Source organism: Triticum urartu, chromosome 6 (genome assembly GCF_003073215.2).
Source record: "Triticum urartu cultivar G1812 chromosome 6, Tu2.1, whole genome shotgun sequence".
NCBI classification, from domain to species: domain Eukaryota; kingdom Viridiplantae; phylum Streptophyta; class Magnoliopsida; order Poales; family Poaceae; genus Triticum; species Triticum urartu.
The window spans coordinates 22,485,985-22,502,190 of record NC_053027.1 but is presented as its reverse complement, the minus strand read 5'-3'; the positions used below and the strand labels follow the sequence as shown (position 1 = coordinate 22,502,190).

General features: G+C 47.4%; 1 protein-coding gene across 1 annotated transcript; it reads left to right on the top strand.

Moving 5' to 3' along the window:
• The first annotated feature begins 612 nt into the window (after positions 1 to 612).
• Positions 613 to 2,687, top strand: LOC125517195. Its single transcript, XM_048682374.1, has 2 exons — positions 613 to 2,057; positions 2,170 to 2,687. The coding sequence occupies exons 1-2, from the start codon at positions 779 to 781 to the stop codon at positions 2,235 to 2,237; spliced, it is 1,347 nt and encodes a 448-aa protein (XP_048538331.1). The 5' UTR covers positions 613 to 778; the 3' UTR covers positions 2,238 to 2,687.
• Positions 2,688 to 16,206: the final 13,519 nt, after the last annotated feature.

Below are 16,206 nucleotides of genomic sequence, written 5' to 3'. Positions count from 1 at the left end.
AGCAGGCAGGGCCTTGCTTATATATGCGCTTTTTGCATAAATGACTGCGAAAACCAAACAACGATTACGTACGGAAAAAGTAGGTTAGTTATAGAAAAATAAAAAACAAACATCGAGAACAAATAAAAATTGAAACGCGCGCACTCGCCAATTTGGCCGGCCAACTTCGATTATAGTTGATGTTTTGGTAAGATCCCATTTTAATTTGGGTATGAGTAGAGGAAGACAAGAATAATTTGGATTTAGTTTATATTTTATTAAGATTTAATTTGAATAAGTTAATGCATGATGTTTCTTTTGGAAAAGTGTCAGTTTATTTAATTTAGTTATAATGCACGCGTCAAATGGGCTGGCCCAAATTGGCTGCGCTTGAGTGAAACATCATCTGTCAGACGCTCGTAGTCGTAATATAGTGTTGGTGAAAGGTGAGGCGACGCTACCAACTCCCGTGGGGGAGGAGAGATGCACGAACCTACTGCTCCTCTTTCAAGGTTTTTATACCCCTCTTTAGAGGTGTTATATATACAAGAAAAAAAAATCAACTTCCTTTCCTTGCATGAGATTTCGAAATAGCCCGTCTCCAAAGCCCGACCCGGCCCAGCAGCTGCGTCCACCACGGAACCCCCCGCTCCAAAGTCCAAACCCTGGCTCCGTCCGTCCTCCTCCCCGATCCCCTTTCACCTCTCTCGTCTCGCTCCGGCCAACGCCGCCTCCAGCCCCGGCCTCGCCTCCACCCTCCCTCGTCGCCGACGCCCCCCGCATTCTCCTCCGCCCCCCCATGGAGCCGATCCAACCCACGGCCACCCAAGCGAGCAAGATCCGCGTCCAGCACGAGCCCGCTGACGGCGGATATGCGGCGAGCGGGGCTATCGGCGCCCTCCCTATCCACCTCATTGAGAAGATCCTCGGATTCGCGTCCAGCACGAGCCCGCTGGATTCGGTGTGCCTCGCCGTCGTCTGCAAGTCCTGGGCGGCGGCCGTCTCCGAGCGGCTAGCGAGACCCACCCCCCACCTGTTCGCGCTCAAGCTCGCCAACGTGCACAGCCAGTCCCCGTTACGGTTCATGCTGCCGCCCGAGGAGGAGCGCCGCCACCGCGGGGCCATCTACTCCCTGCCGGTGAACGAGGAGGGCTCGCCGTCGCTGGTGGCCCCTGCCCGCTTGCCCTCCGTGGTCCGCGACCCAAAAGGCATGAACTTTAAGCTATCCGGCGCCCTGCCCTGCGGCCTCCTCTCCTTCGCGGTCGGCAACCGCGTTGTCCTCGTCAACCCCATCACCGGCGCGTTCCGGAGCGACGTGTATGCGCCCTTCGGGACTGGAGCTAAGGTGAGGGCCGTCGCCAGCGCCAACGCGATCTTCGATCACGACTACGCCGAGAGGAGCGTCCCGCTCTGCTGGTGCACGGGGGAGTGGTCCGAGCGGAAGCTGCTCTCTGAAGAGTTCAAGAACATTTATCTGATGGCCTACACAGACGGTGTCTTCTACGCGCTGGAATTCCGGGGTTGCGCCTACACGGTGGACACACGCGTGCCACCACCATGGCGCCTGAAGAAGCTCCGTGCGCCGAGCATTCTCGAGCAGTACACCCCGATCCGCGGGCGCTTCCTCTGCTACTCGCACCTGCTGGAGTCGGAAGGGGCAGTCCTGTTTGTTGGTCCGGTGCTCGCACCACGACAACCCACATGCCGTGATACCATCGGTGGCTTCGAGGTGTACAGGCTGGATGTCGAGGCGGCACGATGGGTGAAAGTGGAGAGGCTTGCTGCTGACAGGGCGCTTTTCGTGAGTGAGCAATCATCGTTCTCTGTGCGTGCCTCGGAGGTGCCGGGGTGCATGAGCAACTGCATCTACTTTGTGGGTGAGGTTGATGACTACTCCTACGTCACCTGGGGCGTCTACTCCATGGAGGAGCGGAAGGTGCTGTTTCAGCGCCCCGTCGGTGGTTCTTGGGGAAGGTATGCTGCTGCACGCTGGTTCCTCCCTGCTGTTGTGATACCATTTGCAGATGCACGTGCGCATTGTATACTCGGGAGAAAGGACAAAAATCTAAGTTCTTCAGGTACATCTGACTAAAAATATTTTGAGAATGCAGTATAGCAGTTAAATGCATATTTTGAGAATGCAGTATAGCAGTTAAATGCTAACACAGATGGCTTCTTTTATGCTGACAGAAGGACAGGAGGATGGGAGCAATTGTGCGAAATCAAGATGCTACTATCAATCCTTTGGCTCTGATTGAGGTGTCGGCGGTGACAGGCAGGCTTATAAATCCCTGAGATGCTACTATGAAGCAGAAGTGCTATTATTCTAGGATCTGAATCTGAAGATTCGTTTGATGAAGTTAATGTACTGGTGAAGTTTGAGGCTGTTTGATTTGGTTGGTGTTTTGCATGTTGTTGTAGACCTTGTAGCTTGGATGAGCATGAACTTGCTAGGCTGGCGCTGCTTTGGGTATTTCTAAGATCCATTACTTTGGAACGGCGGATCTCTCTCAGTCCGTATATGATATGGCGAGCACGGCGATTATGTTCATCACCAATGTGGTGGAAATCCTCCAACTTTGTGATGCAGTGTACTTGTAGAGTTGTTTTGTTGACAAAGGTGTATGGTATCGGCCAAATTCTGTGCCAAGGCGTTGGAGTGCTCTTTGAATCCTTTGGCTCTGATAATGGGTGGTTTCTGGTAGCAATTTTTTGTGATGGGCATGGTGAGGTGTGCATATGTGCGTTGCAGTGCTCTTTGAATCCTTTGGCTCTGATTGAGGTGTGCATATGTGCGTTGCTGGGAGGTCGAAACAGCTTGAGATGCCAAATTCTGTTTGTGTCAATTTGAAGCCGGAAATTGGAGGTTTTTTTTTACTGAAGACAGCAACTCTAGTTCCCTTTTTGGTAAAAGGAGTAACAGAATGTTTTCACCTGTCAACACACATCGGAAGAGCAGGAGATTTGCACCTGACAACGCCCGTCGAAACACGGTGAGTATCCTGTTACTCTAGCTGGTATTCTAGTGTTAATCACCCGTCAGAAGCGCAGTAGATTTTTCACACAACACTAGAGTTACTCCTTTTAACAGTAGTATATATGATCGTTTCTATAACACTCTGCACATAGAACAGTTCAACTAGAGAGACAAGGTGTCCGGTTGAGCTCCTCTTGCAGCATCTCTTGCAGCATCTCTCATCCGGCTGAAGCTATGTGATGGTCGCCCCAATTTTTTAAACGGATATCACCAGGCATATGGTAGTGGGTAGGACAGCGGGTCCTGAAGGAATTTCAGTACTAGGAGAAGAAATGCCAACTTCAGCCGGGTTCTCCCGGTGACAGTGAGGAATGGCGAACACCGATCACGCCCTGCCATGCAGCAACGTCGATTGGAAGGCAGCCCATGTCCAGCATCAATGTCAGTTAGCGTTATCGCCGACATGTCTAGGTTTTCTTCGCAGGCAGAGCTGACCGATCTGTACTGTATAGAGTTGAGTGTGTAACTGGGGATGATAAATTGCAGTCAAATCCCCACACCAGGTTTCAGTTCTGGGTCAAAAGCTTTGGGCAGCACAGTTTGTCTAAAACTGCAGTATGTCAAAACCTCAGCGGATCCTGAAGGTATTTCAGTATCTAAAAAATGCAGTTTTCCATGGCTTTGGGAAAACCACTGACGCGTCTGCCAAGTCACTTTTCTCTGATTTTCAGCGATTGTTAGGTTGCATGGATAATCATGAAGATATCGAGCTGAGCCAAACTCAGCTACACTCAAGGAGCTACACGATCTGACCAGCTTGTGCTAACGGCTGCTTTATGCACGTTCATACAATAAAATAAAATAGAAAAAAGGAAAGAATGTACAGGCAAAAAGGGAATAGGAAAAAAAGAATGAAAACAAAATGCATAAGTAACAAACATGAAAAACAAAGAGAAAGAAGAATAGAGAAAAGCCACGCCGATCTACGCGTAACGGACCAGACAATACATCGAAAAGCCAGCCCCTCTAACTAAACAAGAATACAAGGGTCGTTTGGTTGGCGTCCGGCCATGCCAAAACCGAGCGAGCCAACACTAGTAGAAAAGGGGGCAACGGTCCAGGCCGGGTCAGCCCATTAGTCCCGGTACAGTCTAGAACCGGGACAGATGGGGGCATTGGACCCGGTTCGTGAGCCCAGGGGGCCGGTCGGGTCACGTGGGCCATTGGTTCCAGTTCGTCTGGACTTTTTGGTCCCGGTTTGTGGGACGAACCGGGACCAATGGTCCTGGCTCCTGGCCCACCATCATTGGCCCCGGTTGGAGGCATGAACCAGGACCAAATGGGTGCCTTTAGTCCCGATTCGCGCCACGAACTGGGACTAATGAGGTGCCTATATATACCCTCGCCCGCGAGCAGAGCACTTCAGTGCTTCGTTTTTCTGGGCCGGCGAGGGGAGGGGTTTGTGGTGCTCTAGCTCACCTCCTATGCACATGAGGTGTTCGATGAAATGCCCGAGCCACACTAGTTAAGCTTTCTCCTCTTGAAGCTCGACCTCAAAGCTCCATTTTCCTCGAGATTTGTCTAGATTTAGCGGTCCGTCACGCCCCACCCCCGTCTTCACCGCCGTCGATCACCCTCGCCGATCTCATCACCGACACCACCGTGATGAGCCTCTTGTTCTTATCTTCTTTCTGAAAGGAAAAATATTCTTACTTGTATGTTTAGATAGATACTTGTATCATTTTCTTACTTTTATTATTGCATCTTATATAGTGCGATGGTTTCGGTATCCGCCCCCGTCGGTCCTCGTCCTGTCTATGATTCGGATGTGGTATATATATTAATCTTTATAACTATTGGTTCATTTATTGTTTATGAAAATTATGCCGACCAACGTGACATAGATTTTATTTATCTAGGATGTATGTGAACCGGAAATTCCAACCGACCCTATTGTCGAGAGGTTAAATTTAGTTGAAGAAGAAAACAATTTCTTGAAGGAAAAAATAAAAAAAATTGAGGAGGAGAAGATGATATTGGAGTTGCATGTTGCGGATGTCGTCGATGATCACAAGATCAAGATGGATGCAATGCGCTTGAAGATTAGAAAGATTAGAAAATATGTCATTCATACCGAGGCTTGGTATCATTATGCCGTTGGATCAATTGTTACCTTGGTTGCGATTATGATCGTCTTCGTTTTCGCATTTAAATGTTTTACATAGTATCAATGTATGGTTTAATTAATTAGATGCTCTGGAGAGCTATATGTTGTTAGATGAGAACTATGTATGTACTTTGGTTTTAATGTGATGATGAACTTCTATTAATTTGGACACTCAATTATATATAATGCACGCAGATGAACCGGCAATGGATGTACGGTGATAGACACACCTCCGCCGGGTGATTGTCGATGCAAGGACGCAATGCAAGGTCATTGTCGATGCAACGACGCAATGCGAAAGTCAAAAGGAGAAGCTGAAGTTCGATCGCATGTTAGAAGATCACAAAAAAGGGTTGTACCCCAATTGCGAAGATGGCAACACAAAGCTCGGTACCGTACTGGAATTGCTGTAGTGGAAGGCAGAGAATGCTGTGCCTGACAAAGGATTTGAGAAGCTACTGAAAATATTGAAAAAGAAGCTTCCAAAGGATAACGAATTGCCCGACAGTACATACGTAGCAAAGAAGGTCGTATGCCCTCTAGGATTGGAGGTGGAGAAGATACATGCATGCCCTAATGACTGCATCCTATACCGCAGTGCATACAAGGATCTGAACGCATGCCCGGTATGCGGTGCATTGCGGTATAAGATCAGACGAGATGACCCTGATGATGTTCACGGCGAGCCCCGCAGGAAGAGGGTTCCTGCGAAGGTGATGTGGTATGCTCCTATAATATCACGGTTGAAACGTCTGTTCAGAAACGGAAAGCATGCCAAGTCGATGCGATGGCACAGTGAGGACCGTAAGAAAGACGGGAAGTTAAGAGCACCCGCTGACGGGTCGCAGTGGAGAAAAATCGTGAGAAAGTATTGGGATGAGTTTGCAAAGGACCCAAGGAACGTATGGTTTGCTTTAAGCGCGGATGGCATTAATCCTTTCGGGGAGCAGAGCAGCAATCACAGCACCTGGCCTGTGACTCTATGTATGTATAACCTTCCTTCTTGGATGTGCATGAAGCGGAAGTTCATTATGATGCCAGTTCTCATCCAAGGCCCTAAGCAACCCGGCAACGACATTGATATGTACCTAAGGCCATTAGTTGAAGAATTTTTACAGCTGTGGAATGGAAACGGTGTATGTACGTGGGATGAGCACAGACAAGAGGAATTTAACCTAAAGGCATTGCTGTTCGTGACCATCAACGATTGGCCCACTCTCAGTAACCTTTCAGGACAGACAAACAAAGGATACCACGCATGCACACACTGTTTAGATAACACTGAAAGTATATACCTGGACAAATGCAGGAAGAATGTGTACCTGGGCCATCGTCGATTTCTTCCGACCAACCATCAATGTCGAAAGAAAGGCAAGCATTTTAAAGGCGAGGCAGATCACCGGAAGAAGCTCGCCATGCGTACCGGTGATCACGTACTTGCTATGGTCAATGATTTACACGTAATCTTTGGAAAGGGTCCCGGCGCAATAACTGTTCCGAATGACGCTAAGGGATACGCACCCATGTGGAAGAAGAAATCTATATTTTGGGACCTACCCTACTGGAAAGACCTAGAGGTCCGCTCTTCAATTAACGTGATGCACGTGACGAAGAACCTTTGCGTGAACCTGCTAGGCTTCTTGGGCGTGTATGGAAAGACAAAAGATACACATGAGGCACGGGAGGACCTGCAACGTTTGCACGAAAAAGACGGCATGCCTCCGAAGCAGTATGAAGGTCCTGCCAGCTACGCTCTTACGAAAGAAGAGAAAGAAATCTTCTTTGAATGCCTGCTCAGTATGAAGGTCCCGACTGGCTTCTCGTCGAATATAAAGGGAATAATAAATATCCCAGAGAAAAAGTTCCAGAACCTAAAGTCTCATGACTGCCACGTGATTATGACGCAACTGCTTCCGGTTGCATTGAGGGGGCTTCTACCGGAAAACGTCTGATTAGCCATTGTGAAGCTATGTGCATTCCTCAATGCAATCTTTCAGAAGGTGATCGATCCAGAAATGGTACCAAGGCTAAGGAGTGATGTGGCGCAATGTCTTGTCAGTTTCGAGCTGGTGTTCCCACCATCCTTCTTCAATATCATGACGCATGTCCTAGTTCATCTAGTCGACGAGATTGTCATTCTGGGGCCCGTATTTCTACACAATATGTTCCCCTTTGAGAGGTTCATGGGAGTCCTAAAGAAATATGTCCGTAACCGCGCTAGGCCAGAAGGAAGCATCTCCATGGGCCATCAAACAGAGGATGTCATCGGGTTTTGTGTTGACTTCATTCCTGGCCTTAAGAAGATAGGTCTCCCTAAATCGCGGTATGAGGGGAGACTGACTGGAAAAGGCACGCTAGGAGCGGACTCAATAATATGCAGGGACGGGCATTCTTGGTCTCAAGCACACTACACAGTTCTACAGAACTCTACCTTGGTGACCCCGTATGTCGATAAACACAAGAACAGTCTGCGCTCCAAACACCCGGAGCAGTGCGACGACTGGATTACATGTGAACACATTAGGACTTTCAGCAGTTGGTTGGAAGCACGTCTCAGAGGTGACAACACTGTTTGTGATGAGTTGTACTTGTTGTCCAGGGGACCATCTTTGACTGTATTGATTTACAAAGGATACGAGATAAATGGGAATACATTTTACACGATTGACCAAGATCAAAAGAGTACCAACCAGAACAGCGGTGTCCGCTTTGATGCAACAACCGAGAAGGGAAAGGACACATATTATGGTTATATAGTGGACATATGGGAACTTGACTACGGACAAGATTTTAAAGTCCCTTTGTTTAAATGCAAATGGGTCAATCTGTCAGGAGGCGGGGTACATGTAGACCCACAGTACGGAATGACAACAGTCGATCTGAAAAATCTTGGGTACACTGACGAATCGTTCGTCCTAGCCAATGATGTGGTACAGGTTATCTATGTGAAGGACATGTCTACCGGACCAAGAAAAAGAAAAGATAAGGAAATGAATACATCATACGATGAGCCAAAGCGCCATATAGTTTTTTTAGGAAAAAGGGACATCCTGGGAGTGGAGGGCAAGACAGACATGTCTGAAGATTATGAAAGGTTTCATGAAATTCCTGCCTTCAATGTCAAGGCTGACCCAAGCATCCTGATAAACGATGAAGAATATCCATGGTTACGGTGCAATAAGCAAATGACACAAGCGAAAAAAAAGTGAAAACTTTCTCCCACAACTATTATGATGATACCATGCCAAATTTGTAACAGACGAGTATGCTATGCCAACTTTTTCAGAGTTCATTTGAAAACTATGAATTTAGGTCGAATTTTCTCTATAGGTGCATCTATGTTCATTTTTTTAGTAAAGTTAATCACAAATGTGATTCACACCAATTTCAAAGAATTCAAATTTTAACTATTCAAATTTGAAAACTAATGGCACTAAGAGAAAGTTTATATTTTTTCTAAAACTAATGGCACTATTAGAAAGTTTATAATTTTGCTGACCTAAAAGCAAAAAGAATTAAAAAATAAAGCTAGAAACAAAATAAAATAAATAAAGCAACAAAGAAAACAAAAAAACTAAAAAAGTGTTTTCAAATTTAAAAACTAATGGCACTAACAGAAAGTTTATAATTTTTCTAAAACTAAAAGCTAAAAGAATTAAAAAATAAAGCAAGAAACAAAAGAAAATAAATAATGCAGAAAACAAAACAAAAAAACTGGAAAAAAAAATTAAATATAGGAACAATAAGTATTTAGTTCTAAGTAGAAACAAAAAAACAAAAAAAACAAAAAAGTGCCACCTACTAGGCCCCCACGGCCTGAATACGACTAGAAACCCTACCATGGGCCAGGATTCAGGCCCGCGGGAGGCCCAGTAGGCCCACAGGCACAGATTGCAGTGTTAGGCCCAAAAGCCTGCTTTAGAGAGGAGCTCGAGAGGGATGGCGCACCGCACCTTATAAACAGGTGCGCCTCCCTCTCAACTAGCAAGGTGGGACTAAATATTTGGGTTCGGGGCAGCACAGGCCTTTGGTCCCGGTTGTTGGCTCCAACCGGGGCTAAAGGGGGGCATTAGTCCCAGTTGGTGCTACGACCTGGGACTAATGCCACCCTTTAGTCCCGGTTGGTGCCACCAACCGGGACCAAAGACCGCCGCTTCCCGCCCTTTGGGCTGTTGAAAAGGGACCTTTGGTCCCGGTTGGTGGCACCAACCGGGACTAAAGGGGGACATTGGTCCTGGTTGGTGCCATGAACCGGGACCAAAGCCTTTTCTTTTTTTTTCTATTTTCTCTTCCTCTCCACTATTCCTTTCTTCTTCTCCTCTTCTTTTTCTTCTTTTTTTTCTTCGATCTTCTCCTCTTTTTTTCTTTTTTTTCTTCTTCTTCTTCTTAGTTTTTATCGGGAACGAGGGTGTCGAGGATCGCCGAGGGGTCGAGGGTCGGGAACTAGGGTCGAGGGTTCGAGGGGTCGAGGATCGCTCGGCACTAGGCAACCTCCCGACCCCTCGGCGATCCTCTCGAACATTCTTTCTTCTCCTCTTTTTTTTCTTCTTCTTCCTCTTTTTTTTATCGGGAACGAGGGTCGTCGAGGGACATAGATGTAGTGTCGTCGTTGTCGATATACCCCCTCCCGATAGCTTCAACACGTGGGGGGGGGGGGTCGATATTACCCCCTCCTTGAAGCGTTCTCGAGGCCACCCCAAACCCTTGAAGCGTTGTCGAGGCCACCCCAAACCCTAGAGAAGCAGCGTCGAGGCCACTAATTAATATATATGATTCCTTACTACGTTTGCCACTAATATATCCATTTGTCATGTTTGAATAATAATTGCCATGTTGTAAATATTTGTAGAAACTATGGACACCGCCCGAGACGAAGCAAACGAAGCGATGTTGAGGGACATAATCGCACAAGGAAGTGATGCCGTCTCGTTGTTTCTCAACGACACTGATGGTCTGGAAGGAGAGGGTGAAGAAGCTGGCTCCGGTGACCTAATGCCGGTGCAAGAAGAAGAACATGAGGACGGCTCCGGTGACCCAATGCCGGTGCAAGAAGGAGACCGTGATGACGGCTCCGGTGACCGAACCGAGTCCGGCCAGGTATATATATATTAGTTAAGCCTGTGCTAACTAGCTAATTGATGCATTCATTGTTTTGGTATGTACACATATTAATTAAGTCTTTGTTCTTTTTTCTAGCCCTCCGGATCGAGCACAACTGAGGTAAAGAGACGAGGCCCGAAGAAAAAGTTGAGCTCGGATGAAAGGTTTGAGATCATAGCAATCGCGCCCAACGGCCAACCTATTGAACCCATCCGAACAAAGAAGGCATTTGTTGCTCAGTGCGGGGTTCTGGTTAGGGACAAGATCCCGATCAGCATCCAGCAATGGTTGAAGCCGGCTACTGAAGACCCTGAGGTGTCTAACGTCAATGATATGCAGAAAAATGATCTTTGGACTGAGCTGAAGACAAATTTCACCCTACCGCCAGAGGATGATCCGGAGAAACCAGTTAAAGAGCAATTAATCAAGTTTTTTGCTCTTAAGAGGATGGCAGACCTATTCAGGAAGTGGAAGAAAGACCTGAATAGGTTTGTCGAGAAAAAAGAGACACCAGAATTCAAGGGCATATATGAGAAGATCAGAGATGACTGGCCTGCATTTGTGGCCCACAAGACATCGGAAAAGAGTAAGAAGATGTCGGCGACAAACAAGAAAAATGCTGCGAAGAAGAAGCTTCACCATCGCACGGGGTCAGGTGGCTACCTCGTAGCCCGGCCTAAGTGGGCCAAGGCTGAGAATGATCTGGTTCAAAAAGGGATCGAACCAGAGACAATGAGCTGGCCAGACCGTTGCCGGACTTGGTTCTTCGGGGCTGGCGGAACCTTGGACCCTGTAACAGGGAAGTGCATTTGGACGGACGAGCAACTTGACATACCCTTGAAGAAGCTTTGGTACTATATCGCTGCAGCGCAGAAAGGGACGTTCCTTCCAAACAGAGAGAACGACGAGCTCACATCGGTCCTCGGGAATCCTGAGCACCCTGGATGGATACGAGGCACACCAGGCTCCATTCCGTGAAGGGCTGGGTTTCCGGACGCAGGCAGTTACAAAAGCCAGGAGAGGAGGAAGAAAGTGTAGCAGTCCGAACTGCAGGCGCTTAAAGCAAGGGTACTCGGGATAGAGGAACGAGAAGCAAATCGCAGCAAACGAACTGCCGAAGCTACCCCTCCATCTCAGTGGAGAAGCAGCATGGCTTCCACCGAGCTGCTTCAGCCGGAGCTTGTTTTGACGGCTCCTGCCAGCTATCCCGTGGATGCTATCACGGAGGCTCAAAATTGCCACCTTATGACGCAATGGATGAATATGAAGGTCAAGGCGGCTGTTGGCTCTGTTTTTCCTAATGAACCCGACGCAACTTTTCACTGCCAGCCGATTCCAGAAGGATATGCTAAGGTGATGGTGGATGAAATAACGGAGGGATTTGAGGACCTCCCGCTTGACCACCCTACCGGAGAAGGGGAGACTCGGCTGGGTTCTGCTCTGAAGACTCCATGCCTATGGCGGAAGGAACTCATCAACCTTCCAAACTGGACGCCTCCGCCTCCTCCTCCTCCGGCGAGTCAGGGCACTCCGCCTCCTCCACCGCCTCCTCCTCTGGCGAGTGACGATCAGGGCCCTCGGCCGGCTCCTTCTCCGGCGCGTGGCGGCACTCCGCCTCCTTCTCCGCCTGCGCCGGCGCGCCCGAGCAGCTAGCCTACTCCTTCTCCGCCTCGTCAGCAAGGGCGGAAGAGACTCGCCGCCGCTCCGGCAGCTGCTCCAGCGCGTCGTAGTCCTTCTCCTCCGCCTCGTAAGCAAGTCAAGAAGACTGCCGCTCCGTCTGCTCTGCCGACGTCTAGCAGTACAGCCAGAGGCGGGAGGAAATACAAATTCGGTCCTTCTCTGAAGACTCCGGAGAAGTTACCATACGAGAGGACCCCGGAGGAGAACGCGAGGATCGCGCGAATCGAGAAGGATGACTGGTTTCAAGGGTTGAAAGCACAGAGACATCCACCTCCGAAGGAGAAAGTAGATCCGGTGAAAGTGAAGCGCACTTTGGCTGCCCTGGCAAAACCACCCAAGTCTTCGCCGAAAGGCAACTATGAGCGCATTATTGGAAAGGCATTTGTCGAAGCGGAGCGGTCGGGAAGTACTGTCAGTGATCAAAGGATGAAAGAACGACGAGCTGGGAAACAAATTGCCCAGCTCGGCGAACAAGCAAAGCAATCGTGCCCCCCGCTCAAGGTGCCTAGCGTCGATCCGAGGATGGTGCCCGGTTATAACAATCTTGACGATTACCTGCCCGACGATGTACATTATGATTTCCTGGACGTGCAGATACACAGATACGAGTACGGGAAGCCTCTCATCAAAGATGAAAGATCTCTATCAACGATGATGCGAAGATTGCACGATTGGTACCTGAAAATATGCAGAGAGTCTGGGGGGAGGAGTACTTTGTATGCGAGAGTTAAACCGGAGCATGACCTTGTTGGAATTGATCTGTTGCCTATTCCATTTGAGGAGTTCTATCAGTTTTTCAATCAATTGGCCCTCGGCTCAGCTCTTTCATTGCATGTATTTATAATTATCCTCACTATATTATGCAGATTGAAGATCGCCGAATTGAAGAAAAGACAAATCGGTGATATTGGGTTCGTTAACACAAATCTCATAGATGCAGTTCAGGTTAAACATCATGCCGCACAAACCGAGGCCAGCTTGCTACGATCATTCCAAATAAATGAACACAAAGATATAATACTCTTTCCTTACAACTTCAAGTGAGTGTTGTCTTGTGCATATTCGGTTTCCCTTATATATTAGTTCAGGTTATAGTAATGTAATTGATGAGTTATGCATGCGTGCGCAGTTTCCACTATATTCTCCTGGAGATTAGGCTTGAGCAGGGAGTAGTAACTGTCTTGGACTCGAGACGAAAAGATCCCCAGGAGTATGCGGACATGACTGCAATCCTCGAGAAGTAAGTTAAATCGATCATTATCCACCATATCAGCAAATTTGTTCATTTCCTGATATCAAGTAATTGTTTTCTTTTATCTGGCAGGGTTTGGAGAAAATTCAGCACAAAATCTCCGGGTCTGCCGAAGGAGCTGGAATTTAGATACCCGAAAGTAAGTACTATAGTACCATGTTCCGCGCGTCTCCTAGCTATTGATTCAAGCGCTAGTTTTATCAATACCATTTGGCATTCTTGCTTATCTGTTTGATTGACCTCTATTTCTTGTAAAGTGGTTGTGGCAGGAACAAGGGAATGATTTCTGTGAATACTACGTTTGCGAGTCCATCCGCCACACGACCTATGAGCGGGGCGGGTACTCTGACGAACAATATGAAGTGCGTAAGAAATAATATTCACAATTTTTGTTTATTACCATCATTTGTGTTGAGTTTCATTCATTCATATATATATATATATCTGTGTGTGTGTGTATTGACCCCCTTTTTCAAATTAGATGTTTCGGTAGCGGGATGAACTCCTAGCACCAGATCGCATGCGAGCAATTCAAAAGGAATTGGCGGCATTCTTTCTTGACCACGTGGTCGCTGAAGACGGAGAATACTATGTGGACCATGCGCCCATAATTTAGGAGATTATATTTGTAAAAGATAATTATTGTATATATGTAGCCGGTAGTGTCGGACGATAGATATACGAGAATTTGTTGTTCGACCAATCTCTCGGAGAAGGAGAGGTGGTCGATATCACTTCTCTCTGTATGCATATATGTTCATGACGATCTTCGGTTTCCTTCGTTTGCTTACTAGCTAGTTAGCGTGCCTAGTCCTTTCTATACGTATGTATAGTATGTAGCGTCGACCAAGCACGGACATAAGAGAGGACACTTCTCTCTATTAATTAGCTATCTAACACAATATATGAAATACCTAAATTAACCCCCCCAAAACCCCCAAACCCCCTCCCTTTAAAAAAAGACCAAAAACCCCAGCCACAGAAATGCTGACGTGTGGAGGTCTATTAGTCCCGGTTGGTGCCACCAACCGGGACCAAAGGCCCTCCTGACTGGGCTCGGCGCACAGGCCATGTGGAGGCCCATCTGTCCCGGTTCTGGTTTGAACCGGGACTAAAGGGTGAGGGCATTAGTAACGACCCTTTAGTCCCGGTTCAGGAACCGGGACAAAAGGCCCTTACGAACCGGGACAATAGGCCTGTTTTCTACTAGTGCAAATAGTTGGCGATGAAATTCGGCACCGCGAATTCACGACGAGAGGTTCGTGCGTTTATCATAATTTTGTGATTTATTTTAGACGACGATAACTGCCACACGTATAGGTGTTAAGGCTTAGTTTGGCAGCACTATTTTTGAAAAAACACAGTAATCCAAAACCTCAATTTTTAAATGCATGGGCAACGAATACTTCGGTTTTTAAAAACCATGGTTTTCCTCAGTTTTCACAATACCACCGATGAGTTTGGCAACTGATGTTTGACTTGCTGTGCCTTGCTCAACTATACCCATGGAGCTGATCTGCATGTAGAAACGGCGCCTAATGCATGCAGCATGTCATGCACGTCAAATCCCCTCCTAGCTACCCGGGCAAAAATAAATAAATAAATTGTGTGTGTACATGCGCCTATATACGGATAGAATCGATTGTGTAGCTCGCTTTGACCTGCTGCGTACGAGTGCTCCAACGACCAATCGATATACTCCACGAGCAAGTTTGTTTGAATCCCGCTTTACTCGCGTATTTTGCAGCCAGTGATCGGATAGAAGCTTGCAAGATCACTAGAAGAACGTAACATGCGCGTCGTCTCCGTAGACAAACCAACAAACAACCTGAAACGCCAAATAATTAGGAGCACTCTGTTGAAAAGACAATAGATAGATGTAGACGAGCAGGCAACGAATTTGCTCAGTTCGGTTTAAAAAAAAAAGTCCCGACCTCTTTTTTAGATACCGCAAAAAAACCACAGTATGACAGATACCTTGGTATTTCAAACTATAATATTTATTTTATCCAAACACCTCAAAGTATTTAATATCAAAGTTTTTTCAAAAACCATAGTATTTTCAGAAAACTGCAAAAATACTTTGCATCCAAACGCATCCTAAGGGGTCTGCCTGCATGTTTTGTATCGTGTTTAAGAGGACCAGCCCACACACCTACATGTGGGCAAAACAACTAGCGTCCACACATCTCCTTTTTTCTTACGGTCCCTCTCACACACCTACGTGTGGGCAAAATGCATAACGGCCACACGACCTCTCTCAGCCACCTACCTCACGGTCCCGCACGCCCCGCATGACAGTCACCACGCGTCCCTGCAGTTGCCATGGTCCGGACCCTCTTCAATGTCCGTTTAACTGCAGTTGCCATGTCGACAACTACAGTTGCCATGGTTGCTCAACTGCAGTTGCCATCTCAGGTCAAGTCCCAGATGCCATTTTGGACAACTGCAACTGTTGTATGGTCTGGTTTACTATAGTTGCCATGATTTGAAAACTTTAGAGGTTGCCACCTACTAACACTAAGCAGTTTCCATGTATGGTCTGGTTTACTACAGTTGCCATGGTTTGAAAACCTTAGATTTGCCACCTACTAACACTAGGCAATTGCCGCGTAGCGCTACAAAGAGACATGGCAAAACAACATGTTCGGGTAAAAAAGAGTTGCCATCTGTTTACAAGCACAATAGAGCAGTTGCTGTGTACCCTGCAAAACACATGGCAACTGACATGTTCGGTAAAAAAAAAGTTGTCATCTGCTTACAAGCACGCTAGGGCAGTTGCCATGTACACTGCAAAACGCATGGCAACTGGCAGCTTGGATGCGGAGAGAGGAGACGGGCGTGTGGGCGAGATGGCAAATGCCCACACACCAACCCTTGTGCATGAGTAAAAACTGACGTGTGGACGAACTGCTAGACGCCCACACACCAGACCCTCCGTGTAGTGAAATGGACGTGTGGGCGACCGGATGAATGCCCACACACCAGCCCAGTCCTACGTGGCATCATAAACATGCCAAGATTCATGCACCCACAAACGAACGCGGATCC